Genomic DNA, 18609 nt, shown 5'->3' on the forward strand with positions numbered 1-18609 from the left:
CACGTGCCTGGGCTGCAGGTTCACTCCCCAACCCCAGTGGGTGGCAACCAGTCCATGACACACATCGATGTTTCTCTTTCTTTCTCTTTCCCCTCCCTCCCTCCCACCCTCTCTGAAAAGGAATGGAAAAAATATCCTCAGATGAGGATTAACAACAACAGCACTTGCTAGCTGTGTGAGCTGGGGCAAAAGATTTAGACTATGCCTCAGTTTCTTCATCCATAATGTGGGGATGAGAATAGAGCTACCATGTTGGTTGTTATCAGAATTAAGTGGGCTCCTACTTATCAAGAGCTTAGAAAAATGCCTGGTACATATCAAACACTTAATAAATGTTTGCTACTCATTTTTTGGAAATAGAAATACTTAGGACCGGCTGGTGTGGCTCAGTGGTTGAGCATCAAACCATGAACCAAGAGGTCACAGGTTCGATTCGCGGTCAGGGCCCATGCCTGGGTTGCAGGCTTGATCCCCAGTAGGGGGTGTGCAGGAGGCAGTCAATCGATGATGCTTCTCTCTCATTGTTATTTCTCTCTCTATCCCTCTCCCTTCCACTCTCTCAAAAAATAAATAAATAAATACTTAGGTTACTCCTATCAGAAGATCTGAACCTAAAACTGAGCCTAATCAGGCTTCTGTCTAGATTTAATTACCAGTTTACAGGGAACTACCATTGGCCAAATCCCGAGTGTGGGATGTGATCTGACGTCTTCCACAAATGAATGTTACAGAAAAAAACAAAGGGGCTGGGGCAGGGGTGCCGGGGGGAGCCGTTCAAGCAGAATGTTGGGTATTTATGCGTAAAATGATATGATGCCTGGGATTTGCTTTATAAACTTCCAGGAAGAAAATGACAACGGGAGGCAAGAACATGCGGAAGATTCAAGATTAGCTGTATGTTGATAACCACCGAGGCTGGGTCCATTCTACTTTCAAGAATGTTTGAAAATTCTCATAACAGGAAGCATGAAAATTAATAGAAGTTACAAATTCTTGTGAACATTTTGGAAGAATAGCCACAAAGTGTTGACTAGTGGCTATCTGGGGGAATTAGGCTGTGGATGATTTTAGTTTCTTCTTTCTACATACAGTTGACTCTTGAACAATGTAGGGGTTAGGGGAGCCTACGTCCAGTGCAGCTGAAAATCCACATATAACTATAGCCCGCTCTCCACATATTCGGGTTCCGAATGGGAGTGGACCCTTGAACAACACGGGTTTGCACTGTGCGGGTCAGTGTAAAATCCATATACAGTATCCTGGATCTGCACAGTTCAAACCCGTGTTGTTCAAGGGTATTTGTTTTCTCATGATCCCCAAATGAACGGGTGTTAAATGCATAATTGAAAATTGAATGTACACAAACAGAAGAAAAAGATACATAAGTTCACTTAGAAAAAAAGAAGTTAGAAGGGTTTGCAATGGTACAGAAAAGCAGGGACTTCTAGGCAGTGGGGAAGAGGGTGATGGGGAAATGTATCTGGGAGCATCTGCTGAGGTTTCAGTAATGAGAACAACAAAAACAAACTTTGTTTTAAAAAAGCAGAGGTGCTCCGGCTCTCCAGCTCCACCCCACCTATTTTTCCTGCCCTGCCCTGGCCCTGTGGCCCTCCAGGTCCTCCTCTCTGGCCCTATGGCCTCCCGCTGCCCCACCCCAGGGCCCCCAGCCTCCCACACAGCCACACCTCTTCTCAACGGGAGCAGCTTGTTCTCTAGGACATCCCTGGCATCGGTGCCCTCGTCCATCAGGTCAAGCTTGGTGATGACGCCAATGGTCCGCAGGCCTAAAAGAGCCCAGAGGTGAAGGGCGCTGTTAGAAAGAAGCCCCAGGCCACCACAGGTCCAACAGCCTCTCCCCTCCCCCCATATGCAGTACAACCTGGGACAAGCCACAGTGTCACCTACCCAGGCTCTAGTTTCCCTCATGTGAAATTAACACAGCCACAGCACCAATCCCAGGTAGTTGGCCATAAGAATAAACCTGGTGCGTGGCAAATGTTCAATCAATAAACACTGGCCACCCGGCCAGCGTGGCTCAGTGGTTGAGTGTCGACCTATGAACCAGGAGATCACAGTTCAATTCTCAATCAGGGCATATGCCTGGGTTGCAGGCATGACCCCCAGTGAAGGGCCTGTGAGAGGCAACCTATCAATGATCCTCTCTCATCATTGATATTTCTATCTCTCTCTTCCTCTCCCTTCCTCTCTGAAATCAATTAAAAAACAAACACTGGCCACCATCAAAGAGAACACTAGTGACTTGGCTGGAATCAAGGATGCCGGCAAGTTGCAATGCTCAGGGGAACCTGGAAGAGGGAGCTGCTGCTGTAGGATTTGGTGGTTACCTTGTGGGTCGACCTCCTTGGCCATCTTGAGGGCATCTGAGTTGGCCAGGTCCATGTTGGCAGGGGTCACGGCTAGGATGAGGCTGCTCTCCCGGCTGATGAACTGCAGGATCATGTCCTTGATTTGGTACTCGATGTCTGGGGGTTGGTCTCCCACAGGTACCTTGGTGATGCCTGGGAGGTCTATGAGGGTCAAGTTCAACACTGGAAGGGAAACCAGAAGGAAAGGTCATCAGAGCTGAGGGAGGGGAGGCACACACAGCCACTTCAGCCACTCAGCTCATTTCCCCAAATACCAGGTGCCAGGCCTCAGGATTCCTCTTGCTGCTCCAACTGGGTCACACCTTTTGATCCAGTAACGCCCCTTCTGGGATCTTATCCTACAGACACTCTGTATCTGCTCTATTTTGGTGATATAGTTTTAAATGAGAACATCTGTATTTGCATACTAAAATTGCTTTAAATGGATAAATAAATTTCAACCCAAAGATTCAGCCAATACTAAGGAAACATTAAAAACAAAAAGATGATACTCTAATAAGAAGAAACACACTCCAAGATGCATTCACACAAAAAAGAGGCATAAATGGTTTTTAAATAACGCTACAATTTGAGTAAATATACACATGCATATATTCATAAATGCTTAAATATGCATTATCATATGAAGAACATGAAATATATTTGCAATATTGGGGGCCAGAGTGGGTATTTACTGTATTTTCTTTTGTAATTTTTTAATGTGAGCCGCCTATAGGTATAATTTATTCAAAAATAAATTTTAAAACTCATCACAAGGATCCCACACTGAGGAGTTAGGAGTCTGCTGGACTATTCCCCAAATGCTATCTAGGTTAGCAATCTGTGCTCTGGGCCCCAGGCTGTGGATGACCATAGGCTGCTCTCTTGATGACACAGAATGTTAAAGGCAGGACTTTTGCAGAGCAGTCTTTCTGGATCCTCTGGAGAAACTGAAAAACCTGATTTCACTTGTCACTATGTGGCCACCATCACCTGGGAGACAAATGGTATCTGCTCCTTTAAAAGGAGCAGACAAAAATGGCAATTACAGAATAGTCATGGGATGTAAAGCATAGCACAGGGAGTACAGGCGATAATTCTGTCATAACTATGTATGCTGTCAGGTGGATACTAAACTTTCGGGGGGTATCACCTAAGTTATATAAATGTCTAACCTCTAACTGTACACCTGGAACTAATAAACTACTGAATGTCAACTTTAATTAAAATTTTCTTTCAGCCGTAACCTGTTTGGCTCAGTGGAGAGAGCGCCGGCCTGTGGACTGAAGGGTCCCGGGTTCAATTCCGGTCAAGGGCATGTACCTTGGTTGCGGGCACATCCCCAGTAGGGGGTGTGCAGGAGGCAGCTGATCGATGTTTCTCTCTCATCGATGTTTCTAACTCTCTATCCCTCTTCCTTCCTTTCTGTAAAAAAAATCAATAATATATTTAAAAAAAAATTTTTTTCTTTCAATTAAAAATAAATCCATAAAGAAGTAAAAGGAGCATCTAGCTACAATTTGCCCCAGTCCCCACCACACCTGACAGTCTTCCTGGCAGCTGTTTTTCTGAGAGCTGAGATCAGTTTCTCAGTATCACCTTTCTATCGAAAGTGGGAAGCTACAGATCAAGAGGGCTGGGTGGATGTGAGAAAAATGGGAGGGGACATATTCTTTGTGACAGTCAGGCCGACCCAGCCTGTGCCCGGCGCAGTGAGCTCTCCTCTGCCCCGTGATAGGTACGTGCTCATGCTGCCTACCGTGCGGAGAGTAGACCCGCAGGTTGATGGGCACTGGGGAGATGCCTTTGTTGGTCCCCGTGACCCTGTCGGTCTCCGCTTCAATCTCCTGTCGGACTTCATCAAAGTCTGTAAACTTTTTGGACTTGCAGTGCAAAAATTCAGCATATTCTGCAAAGGAAAGAAAGATGTTTAAAATGAGAAAGAGAAGATTATTTTCTCCTGGATCATGTGTCCTAGACTTCTGGTGCTTTGCAGAGACAATTAAGGTTTAAAACCACCGTTTAGCCTGTTAAATGGTGTCTTAGGGCCTTGAAACCTAAAGATCGTTTTCTTTCTACTGGTAGAACTGTGTTTCCTATTTTAGGAAGTTAGATCAAATAAGCATCTCCCCATGTCTTAATCCTAAATACTTAAGAGTACCAGCCACTTGCCTATGGCTGACGTAACAACTAGCAGAAAATTAAAAAAAAAAATGTATCAGACACTGTCTTCGGAAATAATTTCCTTTTGGTTCAAAATGCGCCGCTCCTTGTTTTCTCTTGCCTTTCAGGTAATTAACTGTTCTCAGTTTGAACTATGCAGTGTAAGAGTCTCTGTAGTCACTCCAAGTGAAAGGCAATTAAAAAAAAAATCTTTATTTATACTGCAAAAAAAAAAAAAAAAAATGAGAAAGAGAAGCGGTCTTGTAGTGGATGGGGAGCAGACGGCCTTGTGGGGCAGGTGCTTTGCAAGCAGAGAAAGTGAAGAATCAGTCACAATCATTCTAGGAATCCACAGAGCAATAGATTCATCCTCGTGACAAGTATTTGATGGGGGGTGGGGCGCTCCTATAGACCAAGCCCCCCTCCAGACCTCAGGGATTCCACAAGGAGCAAAACTGCAAAGATATCATCCCCAGGGAATGGACATTCTCATGAAGCATTTTGCAAAACTACATACACATAGTGACATATTATGAGTAAAAAAAAAAAAAATCAACAGATGGATGTGACCACATTTATTCTTTTTGGATGAACAGAATAAAAGAGGAAATATGGCATATCACTCAGATCATGGATTATATACATTTTAAAAAATATATATTTTTAGTGATTTCAGAGAGGAAGGGAAAAGGAGAAAGATAGAAACATCGATGAGAGAGAATCATTGATTGGCTGCCCCCTACTAGGGATCGAGCCCACAACCCAGGTATGTGCCCCAACCAGGAATCGAACAGTGACCTCCTGGTTCATAGGCTGATACTCGACCACTGAGCAACCAGAAGCTGATGAAGCTTCTGCTGTGGTGTCACACACGAGACTGGGTACCGGGTCAGGATGCAGAACCTCCCTCACCGTGGGTCACGGTGAAAGATGCGAATCTGTGTCCCAGTGTGTTTCCATGCCACCAACACTTGCCAGCTGGCACACGTCCCTGGGATCCATTTGCCTTTCCCCCAGGCACCCACATGGTATGGGGAATAGAGCATTACTGTTTGCCTCACCAAAGTCTGTCTCAATGTCCCTCCTGCCCTCCTGGCTATTCAAGGGGTCCCCCACCTAGACATGAGCCCTTCAGAAGAAATGCTTTCTGGGCAGGGCCTCAAGTGGATGTAAGAGGCTACTGCATGCCTTCTGAGCCCAGGGTGTCTGAAAGCCATATTGACACTGAGATGGAGGGGAAAATAAGTAACTAGCAAGGCAGTGCTGGTCCTATCATCAAGCTAGAGAAATCCAAATCCAGATATGGGATAAAGAATAAAAAATATTCATTGTAGGACATAGGTATTTACTGAGTTTACAGGTATTTACTAAATAATCCCTCAATTTTTCCTTATGTTTGAGTTTTCGTAGTAAATGTTGGGAACAAGGCTAAGAGATCACGGCTCCTGCCAAACAGAGATGCTAAAAAGAGGGAAATAAGTCACACAGCAAACAGCCTAAAGAACTGGACCACTACAGAGATGCAAAAATGTGTCCCACAGTGCTTTCACAAAGTGAAAAACTAGAAAGCACTTCCATGTCCACCAGGAAGAGACGTGGCTACATAAACCGCAGCACAGACATATCATTAGCTGCCTCAAAAGAAAGGATGGAGGCCTGGCCAGTGTTGCTCAGTGGTTAGAGTGTCAGCACAGGCACTGAAGGATCTCGGGTTCGATTCCCAGTCAAGGGCACACACATACCAGGATTGCAGGTTAAATCCCCAGCCCCAGTTGGGGTCCATGTGGGAGGCAACCAATCGATGTCTCTTTCACATCAATGTTTCTCTCTCTCTCTCTTTTTCCCCTCCACTTCCTTCCTTCCTTCCATCCACTCTCTCTAAAATATAAAAAATAAAAAAAATAAATCAATGGGAAAAATATCCTCAGGTGAAGATTAACCAAAAGAAAGAAAGAGAGAGAGAGAGAGAAAGAGAGAGAAAGAGAGAGAGAGAGAGATCTAGAATTTCTACCCACAGGTCACAAGAGGAAAAAAAATGAGTTCAAGGAACTGATTTCGCCTTCCCATCACAGTAGCCTAACAAACTCTGACCGACATTCAGCCCTTCCCATCACAGTAGCCTAACAAACTATGACCGACATTCAGCCCTTGTTCTGTGTTGGCCAGTTTGCTCCTCACAAGTGAACACCTCAGCAGGTAGTTATCTCTGTAATGCCTGTTCTACAGATAAGAAAACTGAGGCTGGAGAGGTGAAGGGACTTGGCCCAAGTTCAGCAGTGGAGCTGAGATCTGGAGTTCAGATAATCTGTCTGTAGGCCGTGGCTCTCAAGTCACATGGCCATTGTGAAGCCACCTGCGGGCAATTCCTCTCTGACGCTCTGTAGGGTCAGGGGGACACCGTGAGCTCAGATCACTGAGGACCTTGTCCAGCATGGGCCCTGGCCACTCAGAGCAGGGGCAATGAGGACACCAGCTGGAGGATCCAGGATCGCCCACCCCACCCCCATCAGCTGACCCAGTTCCCAAGGACAGTCACGCCCCAGCTCTCCACAGGGACGAGAGGAAACACTCGGCTGCTCTTCCTGCAGCAGCCACCCAAAAATGGAGCAGTTCTCCAACCCCCACAGCAAACCTCAGTTCTTTTCCAGCTCAAGGCCCTGCGCTCAGCACCTGCTAGAGACAATCTCCCTTCAAGGACGAGTACAGGGGCATGTGGATGAGAAAGGTCCCCTGCAGACCTTTCCCAGCCAAGCCTGGTACCTAGAAGGCCTGGCCCCACCTCCTCCTCTCCCAGGGTCTACCTGCCTGTCACTTCTTCTAGGGAGCTTTTCCTGACTCGATGTCACTGGGCATTCCATCCTGTATCTTGGGTGTCTTCCCCCTTCAGAGCCAGGTCACTGTGGATCATGTTTATGGGACCAGGACCTGTCAGCTGTGGCCCCCCTGGGCCCTGCATGTGCTGGCAGTCTCTAGTCTGTGTGGGTCAAGGATATGCAGGAGACGGTGCTGGAAAGCCCCTGCTTCTTCCCCAGCATGTCAGTGGGCAGCAGGAAGGGTCCCTCACCAGCTGCCTTCACCTGCACGCACCCTGGATCTAATCTGCAGCCTAGGCATGTGCCTGACTGGGAGTCAAACCTGCAACCTTTTGGTGTAAGGGACGACACTCCAACTGACTGAGCCAGCCAGCTGGGCCTCACCACCTGCCTTCTTTTCTGGGCTCCTTGCCACTTTGGAACCGTGTGCTAGATTCCAGGGTCATACCAACATTAAAAAGTTTCTACCAAGCCTGCTTTCTCCCCGTGGCACTGACCCTTTTAAAGCCAAACCTCGGCCTTCCTCTCCTGGGAACCTCCATGTCTCCCACCTCATCCAGTCTTTACCACGATCTACAAGGCCCTACAAATTTTCCTTCCCCCCCATTTCTGACCTCAACTCACTCCTCTAGTCATGCCAGCTTCCCTGCTCACAACTCCAGGCCTGCTCCTACCTCAGGGCTCTTCCCTCGTCTGCAGGCACGCTCAGGGCCCCCTCCCTCTCCTCATTCAGGCTCTTCTCTCATCTGCAGGCCTGCCCGGGCCCCCACCTGAGATGACAGGCCTCCCCAGTCTCTTTCCCTCTTCAGTGCCTTATCCTTCTCATCCTCCAAGCACTCCAATACCATTTACCTTCTCATCCTGTGTATTTTCTCTGGTTCCCAGCTGGAAGGTGCACCCCACAGGGCAGGGACCTGATTCTTGTTGTGCACTGTGTCCTCGGGGCTCCTTCTGGGCACACAGTAGGTGCTCAATGATTTTATGCATGACGGAATCACTCTGCTAGAATATGGCTCCCGCTTCAGCTTCTTGGGGTGGCCCAATACCCCCAAAGCCACCAAGCTGGGTATATGGGAGTCTAGACAGGGAAGGGTCTGGCCGGGCCGTCTGTTGTCTTCCCCTCCCTCCCTCCTTCCCAAAGCACTACTTAACGACAGGGGGCGACACAGGCCCAGCCCCAGCCAGGCTCCTGGTCTGACGGGGAAGATGGACACTGCATAAGCATGTCACAGCAGGTCGGACAGAGGCCAACATACTAGGAGCTGGGAGGGATGGCCTGCCTGCCTCCAACCCCAGTCCACGTGATGGAGGCAGGTAAGGGTAGGGGTAGGCAGAGAGCCTGTGCCTGCACCATCTCACTGAAGTGCCATTTCCCCATGTCCTGAGCATGCTCTGTACCTAGAGGAGACTACAAGGGAGGGAGGGGCCTGCCTACGGTCCAGGCTCACTCTCTGTACCTTGGTTTCCCCATGAGGAAAATCGAAACAGGAGAAATAGACAACAAGGGCTATTAGCAAAGGCCTCCACAACCCTGTATGTGTTCAAATGTGGAGATGACTTAACTATCCATGGTTTCAATAAGTCAGAGGCCTTAGGGTTGAGCTCATCACCTGCGATTCCTGAAGAGCTCCCTCTCAACTCGTTCCCAGCAGCCAAGGCTGAGCTACTGCCCAGTCTGCCTGCCACAGTCCCCACCGCAGAGCGTCGCCGGTCCCCAGCCCAGCTGCTGCGTTTCCAAACCTCTTCCTCATGCGCAGATAACAAAGCCAGTCCCTCCGGTTCCCAGCCCCTGCCACAGTATTTCAACAGCCACACAAACACCCCCACACTCTTAGCCAAGTGCGCTTCCCTGGGAGGAGGGTCAGCATGTGTAATCAGGTCTTGGGGCTCCACAGGACCCAGTCCAGAGCCGGGAGCACAGCAGGAATAAAGGAATAAAGTGGGCCCTTGTCCAACAGTCACACTGCCAACCCAGAGGAGCCAGCCACCATCGTCCACCGCAGGGCTTCCCGCCTCGTCCTAATTGTGAGGTCAATGAATGCACTTGCAGTACTTTTCTAGAAAGAGGTTCTGCTCACCCCCCACCCCCACCCCGTTCCCCTCCCAACTTGTTCCCTGCCTCCCCAGGTCTCAGCTCTAAACACCCTACACGGGGAGACCCAACCTGACCACCCCATGCCAGCAGCACCCGTCTGTCCCTCTGTCCTCTCCTCCACGGTACTCCTCACCTTCCCTACCCCAAAGGCAGAGTAGGTCACTGCTGCTGTTTCTTTTTGTTTGTTTCTTTTTTGTTCATCCTCACCCCAGGATATTTTTTCCATTGTCTTTTTTAGAGAGAATGGAAGGGTAGGAAGAAGTGGGGTGGGGGTGGGGGGAGAGAGAAACAACATGGATGTGAGAGACACATGGATTGGTTGCCTCCTGCACAGGCCCCAACCAGGGCCTGGGGATCAAACCCACAACCCAGGTTATGTGCCCTTGACCCGGAATTGAACCCAAGATCCTTGACTGCATGGGCCGATGCTCTAACCATTGAGCATACTAGCCAGGGCTCTTTCTCTTTTTTGTTTTTCTTTTCTCTCTCTCCCTCTTCTTCTTCTTTGTTTGTTTGCTTGTTTGTATTTCTTAAGAATTGTGAAATATCTTGCTAGAACAACCTGCTTCTCAGGCCTGGAGAAGGTGAGTCAGGTATCACATGATTTGGGGAGATGACAGGAGGAAGATAGGGAGGTAGGACTACCTAGCCTCACCCATCTATGAAGACCTCAGTTTCCGAACAATGAAAAGCAACAACATAAAACCCAGTGCTGGGACGAGAGAAAGCAATGAAATCCACAGTGCTGGGCCCATGGGAACACACAAATAGCTCAGTTGCCGGATTAGGGGCACTTGCAAAGTTGTTGGGAATCTCAGTGCTCCATGCGGAGGGGCTCTGCCATAATTTTCGTGCCTAGAGCCCATCTCTTGTCCATTCTGAACCCAGCAAAGAGCAGAACCACGAGGCTGACTTTCTGGCAGCAGGAGATGGGGTCTGCCTTCTCCATACCAGGCACCAACAGGCATGCGGGTCCTGTTGGCATGGCGCAGGAGGAATGACATGGGGCTCAAACATACTTGGGAGACCCTGAGTACCACAGGATCTAACAGACCCAATTTCCAGGGACCTGGATCTGATCTCCAGGGACTTTTTAGAGCCTTTAGCCGACCAAGAAGGGACAAAGCATGTGGTATCTCCCAGGTTCGTTTGGTCCTCAAGTTCCCTCTGACTTGAGACAAGCTGAGAACATCTCCCGTCTAGGACACACTGCCCCTGGGAAGCTGCGATACTGTGATTCACAGTAAGAAATATATTTGGTCTTCTCTCCATTCCCGGCACAGAGCTCCTAAAATCCTTAGAAAGTCCTAAGTGATAGAGCCATAAAGGAGTCTCTATTCATAACAAGCCCCTTTCAACCACACCTGAGTTTATGTCGAAGGGAACCAACCTCGTGATTAGAGAACTGGAACTTTCAGTCCCACCCTGTGACCTCTAGAAGGGTACAGGCTAGAGCAGGGGTGGGCAAACTTTTTGACTCGAGGGCCACAATGGGTTCTTAAACTGGACTGGAGGGCCGGAACAAAAGCATGGATGGAGTGTTTGTGTGAACTAATATAAATTCAAAGTAAACATCATTACATAAAAGGGTACGGTCTTTTTTTTTTTTTTTAGTTTTATTCATTTCAAACGGGCTGGATCCGCGGGCCGTAGTTTGCCCACGGCTGGGCTAGAGGCTGAATCAACCACCAGTAAGGAATGATTTCATCATTCACGTCCACAAAAACCCAAAAGAACAGATCTGGAGAGCTTCTGGGTTAGTGAACACATGGAGGTGCTGACGGAGTGCCTGGGAGCTCCAAGCCACTTCCCCATACCTTGCCCCGTGTATCTCTTCCATCTGGCTATTCCCGAGTTATCTATTCTTCTAACAACCTGAAAATCTAGTGAGTAAGATGTTTCTCTGAGTTCTTAAGGAAACCTAAGCTCTAGAAACTTAAGGAGGGGGTCACTGGAACCTCTGATCTATAGCCAATCAGTCAAAAGCACAGATGACAACCTGGACTTGTAATTAGTGTCTATGGGGGTGGACGGGGTACAGTCTTGTGGGACTGAGCCTTTAACCTGTGGGATCTGAAGGTAGGTAAACTGCAGGATACCTGCAGGATACCTGGGAAGCGTCTACTAAAATTGGGACAACTGCTTGGTGATACGGGAGAAGAACACACATTGGAGAAGGTGACAGCCCTGGCTGGCATCCCAGTCACCCCGTAGGCAAACCCTCACCAGCCCCCAGCTTGGTTTCCTCATGGAGACACAAGGTGCACACCCAACTGCTGCAGAGTCTCTAGGCTTTATAGAAAGAGCCCTGACAGAGCCTGGCTCATGGGAGAAGGCACAGCACAGTCGTTGATAATACCGCCCACAGAAGAGAAGGGACACAGCAGCAGCCCTTAGGGCAGCGGTTCTCAACCTGTGGGTCTCAACCCCTTTGGCGGTCGAACGACCCTTTCACAGAGGTCACCTAAGACCATCCTGCATATCAGATATTTACATTACAATTCATAACAGTAGCAACATTACAGTTATGAAGTAGCAACGAAAATAATTTTATGGTTGGGTCACAACATGAAGAACTGTATTTAAAGGGCCAGAAGGTTGAGAACCACTGCCCTAGAGCATGCCTAGGCACCTGGCCAATGCTGATGGAGCACCTACTGGGTGTCAGGCCCTGTGCTGGGCACGGGGGCGCGGGAAGGAAGCAATGGACAACGCAGATCAGCATCCCCGCTCTTGTGCCACTGGTGCTGGAGCAAGGCCAGAGAGAGACCATTATGAAAATCAAAGAACAGGATAATGTCACATAACATGGGATGCAGAGGAAATACAGCAGCACTGACTGGAGGGCTCCCCTAGGGGAGCAGGAGGGGGAGGATGGTGCATGGTGTTTCAGGCAGGGAGCACAGTGAGGATGAAGACCTGAGACAGAAACAAATGAGCTGAGCTTGAGGATGAGGAGAGAGATTGTGGCTGCAGCTGGTAACCAAGAGGAGTTAAGGTCCCAGAGGCCAACAGGGCCCCGTCAGGACCTCAAAGCCATGAGAGGGTCCTGGCCGGTTTGGCTCGGTGGATAGAGCGTCGGCCTGTGGACTGAAGGGTCCCAGGTTCGATTCTGGTCAAGGGCATGTGCCTTGGTTGCGGGCACATCCCCAGTAGGGGGTGTGCAGGAGGCAGCTGATCAGTGTTTCTCTCTCATCGATGTTTCTGACTCTCTATCTCTCTCCCTTCCTCTCTGTAAAAAAATCAATAAAATATATTTAAAAAAAAAAAAAAAAGCCACGAGAGGAAGGCTAGGAACCGAGTCCTGACATCCCCTCTCCGGTTCCTGTGTGCCCGGCCAAGGTCAAGGACAGGAAGGGAGGCTCAGGAGGCCCTAGTCATCCACATTCCAGACAAGAACAGTCCCCAGCACTTAGTGTTTACAAGGCCCAGGGGTGGTGCCTAAGGAGGAGCAGGGTTCACTCAGGAGCCTCCAAACCCTGGTCAGCTGCAGTCTGAGGTAATTTTCAACCTAAGCTGATTAAAAGTAATGGCTCACTGAGACCAGTCTGGACGAGGAGAAGCTGGGCACCACTGGGTGTCGCAGGAGTCAGAGGGGAGGAATGAGGCTCAGTCTCAGGGCCACACCACAGCCACATGGGGTGCACTCTCACCCCATTAGTACATGGTGGCAGCTCTAAAGTCATGTCCCAGAGATCCAGCCGGACAAAAGTTCAATCTCTAGGAACAACACAGCCCCTAGGCCGTAACCCCAGGAGCCCTAGCCATCACTTCGTCCCCCACTGCACTGAGCTTCCTCCCTCCTATTAGTGGGGTATCCCACCTCCCACCTGCCTACCCCAATCCCAGGGCCTCTGCTGTTTGGTGTCTTGGTGGCCTCCCCACCTTGAGGTCACTCTAGATTGCCCTTCACACCCGAGGCACCACCTCGGGCCAGGCCCCATCACTTCTCGCCAGGCTACCCTCTCCCTGGCCTCCCGGCCCGTACTCCTGCTCCTGCCCGTCCCTCCTCCACAAAGCCAGTGGGCTGAGCTGCTCTCCCCACCCTGCGTGCCCTTCAGGCTCCCACTGCCTGAATCCCTCACCACCCCTGCCAGGCTGTGCCACCTGCTTCCGGCCCTCCCCAGACTCATCTCACAGCTCCACACACACTGTTGGTCCTGCCTGGAGTGCTCTCCCTGGGCCTCTGGGCCAAAGTAGGGCCGGTGCCCAGTATACTCTCCGCAATGCTCTGCTGCTTTCCCCGCTCAGCCTGGCTGGGCTCAGGGAGCACCAGGACTCTCAGAGGACTCAGTGCCTCGCTGGTGTCGGAACCAGGCCCAGCACAAAGTGGCCACACATCTACTTGGGTCATTAAGAGACCTAGAATGCCATGGTCAGGTGGGGGAGGGGAGTATGGGAACTGGGACACAGCAAAGGCCACTCCCATGTGGGACACAGGGACTCCTCTCCCACACCCTAACCCAGGGGTCCTCAAACTTTTTAAACAGGGGGCCAGTTCACTGTCCCTCAGACCGTTGGAGGGCCGGACTATAGTTTAAAAAAAAACTATGAACAAATTCCTATGCACACTGCACATATCTTATTTTGAAGTAAAAAAACAAAACGGGAACAAATACAATATTAGTATTTGCATGTGGCCCGCGGGCCGTCGTTTGAGGACCCCTGGCCTAACCCAACAGAATCCAAGTACATCTCCATCTGCATGGCTGCCACCCCGTTCCTATCTGTCCCGGGGCACCTGCTCCCGCCTCCTTTTGGGTCCCCTGCCCCTGAGTAGGTCTCTTCTCCACAAGCAGCTACAGGATCTGGTCAAGTCACCTTGGTCTACGGCCACACTTCCCGAGAGTGAATTTAAGATGGGGCTTTCAAGATAACCCTCCATCGTGCCCTCAGGACAGTGGTTTCAGCTCAGAGGCCTCATTCAGTCCTCTGTGAAGTGGGGACGACAGGAATGAAGATTTCAATGTCAATCTGCATCAGGCACGAGGCAGATAATCTGGGTCAAGTTCCTGCCCCTTGGTGCTCCCACCGAGGCAATGCTCGTCATGTGCTTCCCCTTCCCGCAGAAGGAAGTTCAGTTCCTCCAACAGGCCACTCTGGGCACGGGGATCTCATGATCCTCACATACTCTCTGCTGGGAAGGAGAGCTCCCCTTCCCCGACATACCTATCGTACTTGTCAGCCTCAACTCACACATTAATTCTTCGGAAAAGTTCACGATAATCGCGTGATGTCCCCACCCTCCCCCCACCACACTTGTTCCCCTCTGATAAAGGCCAGGCCTGTGTCTCACTCTTTGTCCCTCCACCCAAGTCTTCCTCATCTGTCCCCCACCACTAATGGGAGCACCAGGAGGGCAGGTGGTAGGTCCTGATCCTGCTCACCTGGGTGCCCCAGCCCTGGACCAGCCTGTGGCACATGGTACATGGCCAGTGGACCACCACTGGGTGACAGCCACTGTGGAGGTGATGAGAGAGCCCTTCCACCATGACATGGCCCTGACCTTCCAGTGCAGGGAGCCCGCCCACCTGTTCTCCCAGCAGGCTCTCCCCAAACAGGCTGGCAGCAAGCACCAAACTGCAGCTGTTGGGTCAGCACTCCTCAGCGCTGTTCTAAGATGTACTTAGACTGAATAACATGGTCTTTGCCACAACAAAGAGGCGCTATTATTATCTCCTCTGTTCAGGCAGGAAACATGGCTGTGAGCAGCAGTCCCTCCCCAGGGACAGACAGCCAGTAAGCTGCAGAGCCAGGATCTGAACCTGGGCAGGCTTATCAGTAGCTCCCAGCTCCCATCTACAGGTCAGAGGATTTCCCAGTATGGCCAGGGGCCAAAAGCATCAGCAATACCCCGGAAACTCATTAAAATGCAGACTATCCCCCTTCTACCTCAACAACCTGCAAAATGGGAAGCAGAAACCCAGTAGGCCAAGCTCCCTGTGACTAATCCCTGTGAACTCTGAAACACGCTGCTCTGCAGCTGCCCGTCCTGGCACAGCTGATTGGCCAGCTGAGCCCAGAGGAGGCAGCCCATTGGCTTACCCTCAGAAAGAGGAGCTGGGCCAATCTGATGCAGCCTCTCATCAGAGTCACGCCCTCCCATGGCAAATGGGTAGGGTGGGACTAGGGCACAGCTGAGAGCCTGGTCAGAGGTCTAACCTCAAATTTCAGATCTGGACTCCACTAGGACGGCAAGTAATCTGGCTAGGCCTCAGTTTCCCATCTGTAAAATGGATGTTTTTGTTGCCTTTCCAGTGCTGAACTGGCCAGGGCTGAGACTCCAGGTCATGGGGAAGCAGCATAGAGACTCTGCACTGAGACCCGTAGGGGCTCTAGAGCAGTGGTCGGCAAACTCCTTAGTCAACAGAGCCAAATATCAACAGTACGACGATTGAGATTTCTTTTGAGAGCCAAATTTGTTCAACTTAAACTATATAGGTAGGTACATTGTTATTAACTTAATTAGGGTACTCCTAAGGCTTAGGAAGAGCCACACTCAAGGGGCTCGCATGTGGCTCGCGAGCCGCAGTTTGCCACGGCTCTAGAGAGAAAAGAGAACCCACCCCAGATATTCCCCTCACCCAGTCCACCTTCTGAACTGAGATGCTTTCGAGAGAGGCCTGAGTGGGTTTCAAGCTGCGAGATATGCCCATGTCATGTCAGACTTGCACAAGAACAGAAATAAACTTGAGGCTACCATGAGGAGTATAGGGAAAAAAAAATCTACATGTGGAAGATTCTTTATTCAATTCAAGCAACTGAAATTCACAAGAAAGAAAAAAAAAAGGAATTCCTTCTGCGGGTCTCTCCCAAAAGTCAATGTTGTGATTAAAGAAATGGCAGGGATGCTGCTGTAATGCAAACAGGAAACATAACAATGGAGTGTAGCATGGGATTGATCAGAGCGGCTGTAAATCAGCCAGGGAGGATATTTGGGGACAACTGGCTACCTGTATGGACGGGACATTAAATAACATGCAGGACTGGTTACTTTTCTTGGTGGGGTCTGTGACTGCAAAATGGCCCAATTGCAAGGGATGGGGCACTGAAGCATTTGGGGTTAAGTGTCACAATGTCTGCTACTGATTTTGAAAGCGTTCAGCAAAAACATGTTATCTGCAATACGGCCAGCACATACGGTACCCGGCAGCCTGGAAATGGCTGGGGATGCTGGGGTGGGTGTCCGTGTCCAGTGAACTGTGCTTCAACTTCCCTGCACACGTGGAAAACATGAACTCGAACCCAAACAACAGTCCCGCCATCAGAGCCTCCATCCTAAGACCCCTGGCTCCTGCAGGACATAGTGACACCCCCCCCCCATTCACTTCCTGCTACAGCTTTGACTCATCCCACCATACCTGTTTTTGAGAAGATGAGCTGCAGAATGAGAGGCCGCCGGGTGACAATTCCCGAACCTCGGGGAAGGAAGTCCCTGCGGGAGGAGGAAGGAACAGAAATTACTCATGAAGCCAGTTTGCAGGACAGGAAGTGTGACCACACGTGGTGGCGCAATCCCCTCTTGCATTTTGGGCGACCTCAGCAAAGACACCAACTCCAACGGGGCACGGGGGGATGCTCTGGCTTTGGAGGATCCGGAGGCAGGAGAGAGGCAGATGATAGAAGGCTGGTAACAAATGAGCCACTTCCCTCTGGCTGGCTGCTCCAGCCCCAGCATGCCAAACGGCCTTTCCTTAACAAGTATTTGAACCATCTCTCCCAGACCCAGAGATCAGTACAGTTTCTACATACATGTTTTAAGTTAATACAATGCCACATGTATGCTGTAAAGACTAAAAGGAAAGTAGCTGGTGACAAAATATGATGTTTCATATCCCAAAATGACAAACAGAGGCAGGAAGTGGATCAGTGATGGCCCAGGGGTGGAAAATGGAGAGGAGGGAGCTTTCGGGGGTGATGAAAATGTTCTAAAATTGGACTGTGGTGACGTTTGCTAATATTTACGGTAAATTTACAAAAAATCACTGCGTTTGCAATGGATGACTTTCCTAGCATGTAAATGATTCCTCAGTGCAGCTGTTTAAGAAAAAATACATATGCCATGTATTTAACTACAGAAATACTCAGGCACTACCTGCACCGACTCACACTATTACACGCGGATGCATGCAGAGTGGGAAGACTGGAAGCCACCCTGGGCCATAAGGAAGGAAAGCAAAGGAGCAGAAGGCCAAGCAGGCACTGAAGTAGAAGTGGCATTTTGAGACTTTTAAAGCCTGCAAAGGACTCTTGTTTCATGTAAAACGGAGAAAGGTTCTATCTAGACTCAGGGAATTTCAAACAATGTTTGTACCAAGATAAACATTTGGATTATTTGAAATCTGTGCAGGACATAGGACAATTGGGGCTGGACAGGTGTGCAGCTGTGCCTCATATGGCAAGACAACAGCAGCCCTGAGTTCCCAGCCTAGTGCATTGGTGCCACCTTGCTCCCCAATACTGTGACAACTACAGTGTCTCAGGGGCACCCTATTTGTGTTGGGGACCCCTGTTGGGACCCTAGAGAGTGCCAGAGGACGCAGTTTTTTTTTCACTGCTGACCCATATTCCATTGCATGAATGGACCACAGTTTGTTTACCCATTCACTAGGTGATGGGATGTTTGGGGGTCTTTCCAAGTTCAGGTCCATAATAAAGCTGCTAGGAACATTCTCACTCGTGCCTTTTGTTGACATATGCCCTTGTTTCACCTGCTGAGGCACAGAGTAGACTTGAAGTTGAACAGGCAAAACTAGTCTCTGCTGACAGAAATCGGAGCAGTTGTTTCCCTCTGAGGTAACCGACTGGTAGGCGTATGAGGGAACTTCTGGGATGATGACAGCACCCTCTGTTGTGATCTGTCTAGTGATTACCTGGGTGGACATGCATTTATTTTAAAAATCAAAGTATACACTTAAGATTGGGCGAGCTCCTGTATCTAAGTTAAATCTCAATAAAAGGCCAAACGTATAAATAAGTCCAAGAAGACATGCTCATGGCTCAGGAAAGTACAGAGGCCCTGGCCAGGGAGCTCAGTTGGTGAGAGTGTCGTCTGATACACCAAGGTTGAGGGTTCAATCCCCAGTTAGGGCACAAACAAGAAGCAAAAAATGAATGCATAAATAAGTGGAACAACAAATCGATGTCTCTCTCTCTCTCTCCCCCCCTCCCC

The 18609-nt window shown here is 49.7% G+C and overlaps 1 protein-coding gene across 8 annotated transcripts in view; it reads right to left on the reverse strand.

Annotated features, from left to right (window-relative positions):
• Window positions 1-18609, reverse strand: part of DNM2 (dynamin 2) — an 85439-nt gene that overhangs the window by 38466 nt on the left and 28364 nt on the right. For all 8 annotated transcript variants that reach the window (XM_006105732.3, XM_006105731.3, XM_006105730.3 and 5 more), the window contains exons 2-5: window positions 16799-16872; window positions 4126-4275; window positions 2346-2549; window positions 1686-1784 (exon numbers count right to left, since the gene is read on the reverse strand). In XM_006105732.3, the coding sequence (XP_006105794.1) occupies window positions 1686-1784; window positions 2346-2549; window positions 4126-4275; window positions 16799-16872 (527 nt within the window). The remainder of the gene's footprint in view (window positions 1-1685; window positions 1785-2345; window positions 2550-4125; window positions 4276-16798; window positions 16873-18609) is intronic.

Source organism: Myotis lucifugus, unplaced genomic scaffold (assembly GCF_000147115.1).
Source record: "Myotis lucifugus unplaced genomic scaffold, Myoluc2.0 scaffold_719, whole genome shotgun sequence".
In the NCBI taxonomy this organism is placed as follows: Eukaryota; Metazoa; Chordata; class Mammalia; order Chiroptera; family Vespertilionidae; genus Myotis; species Myotis lucifugus.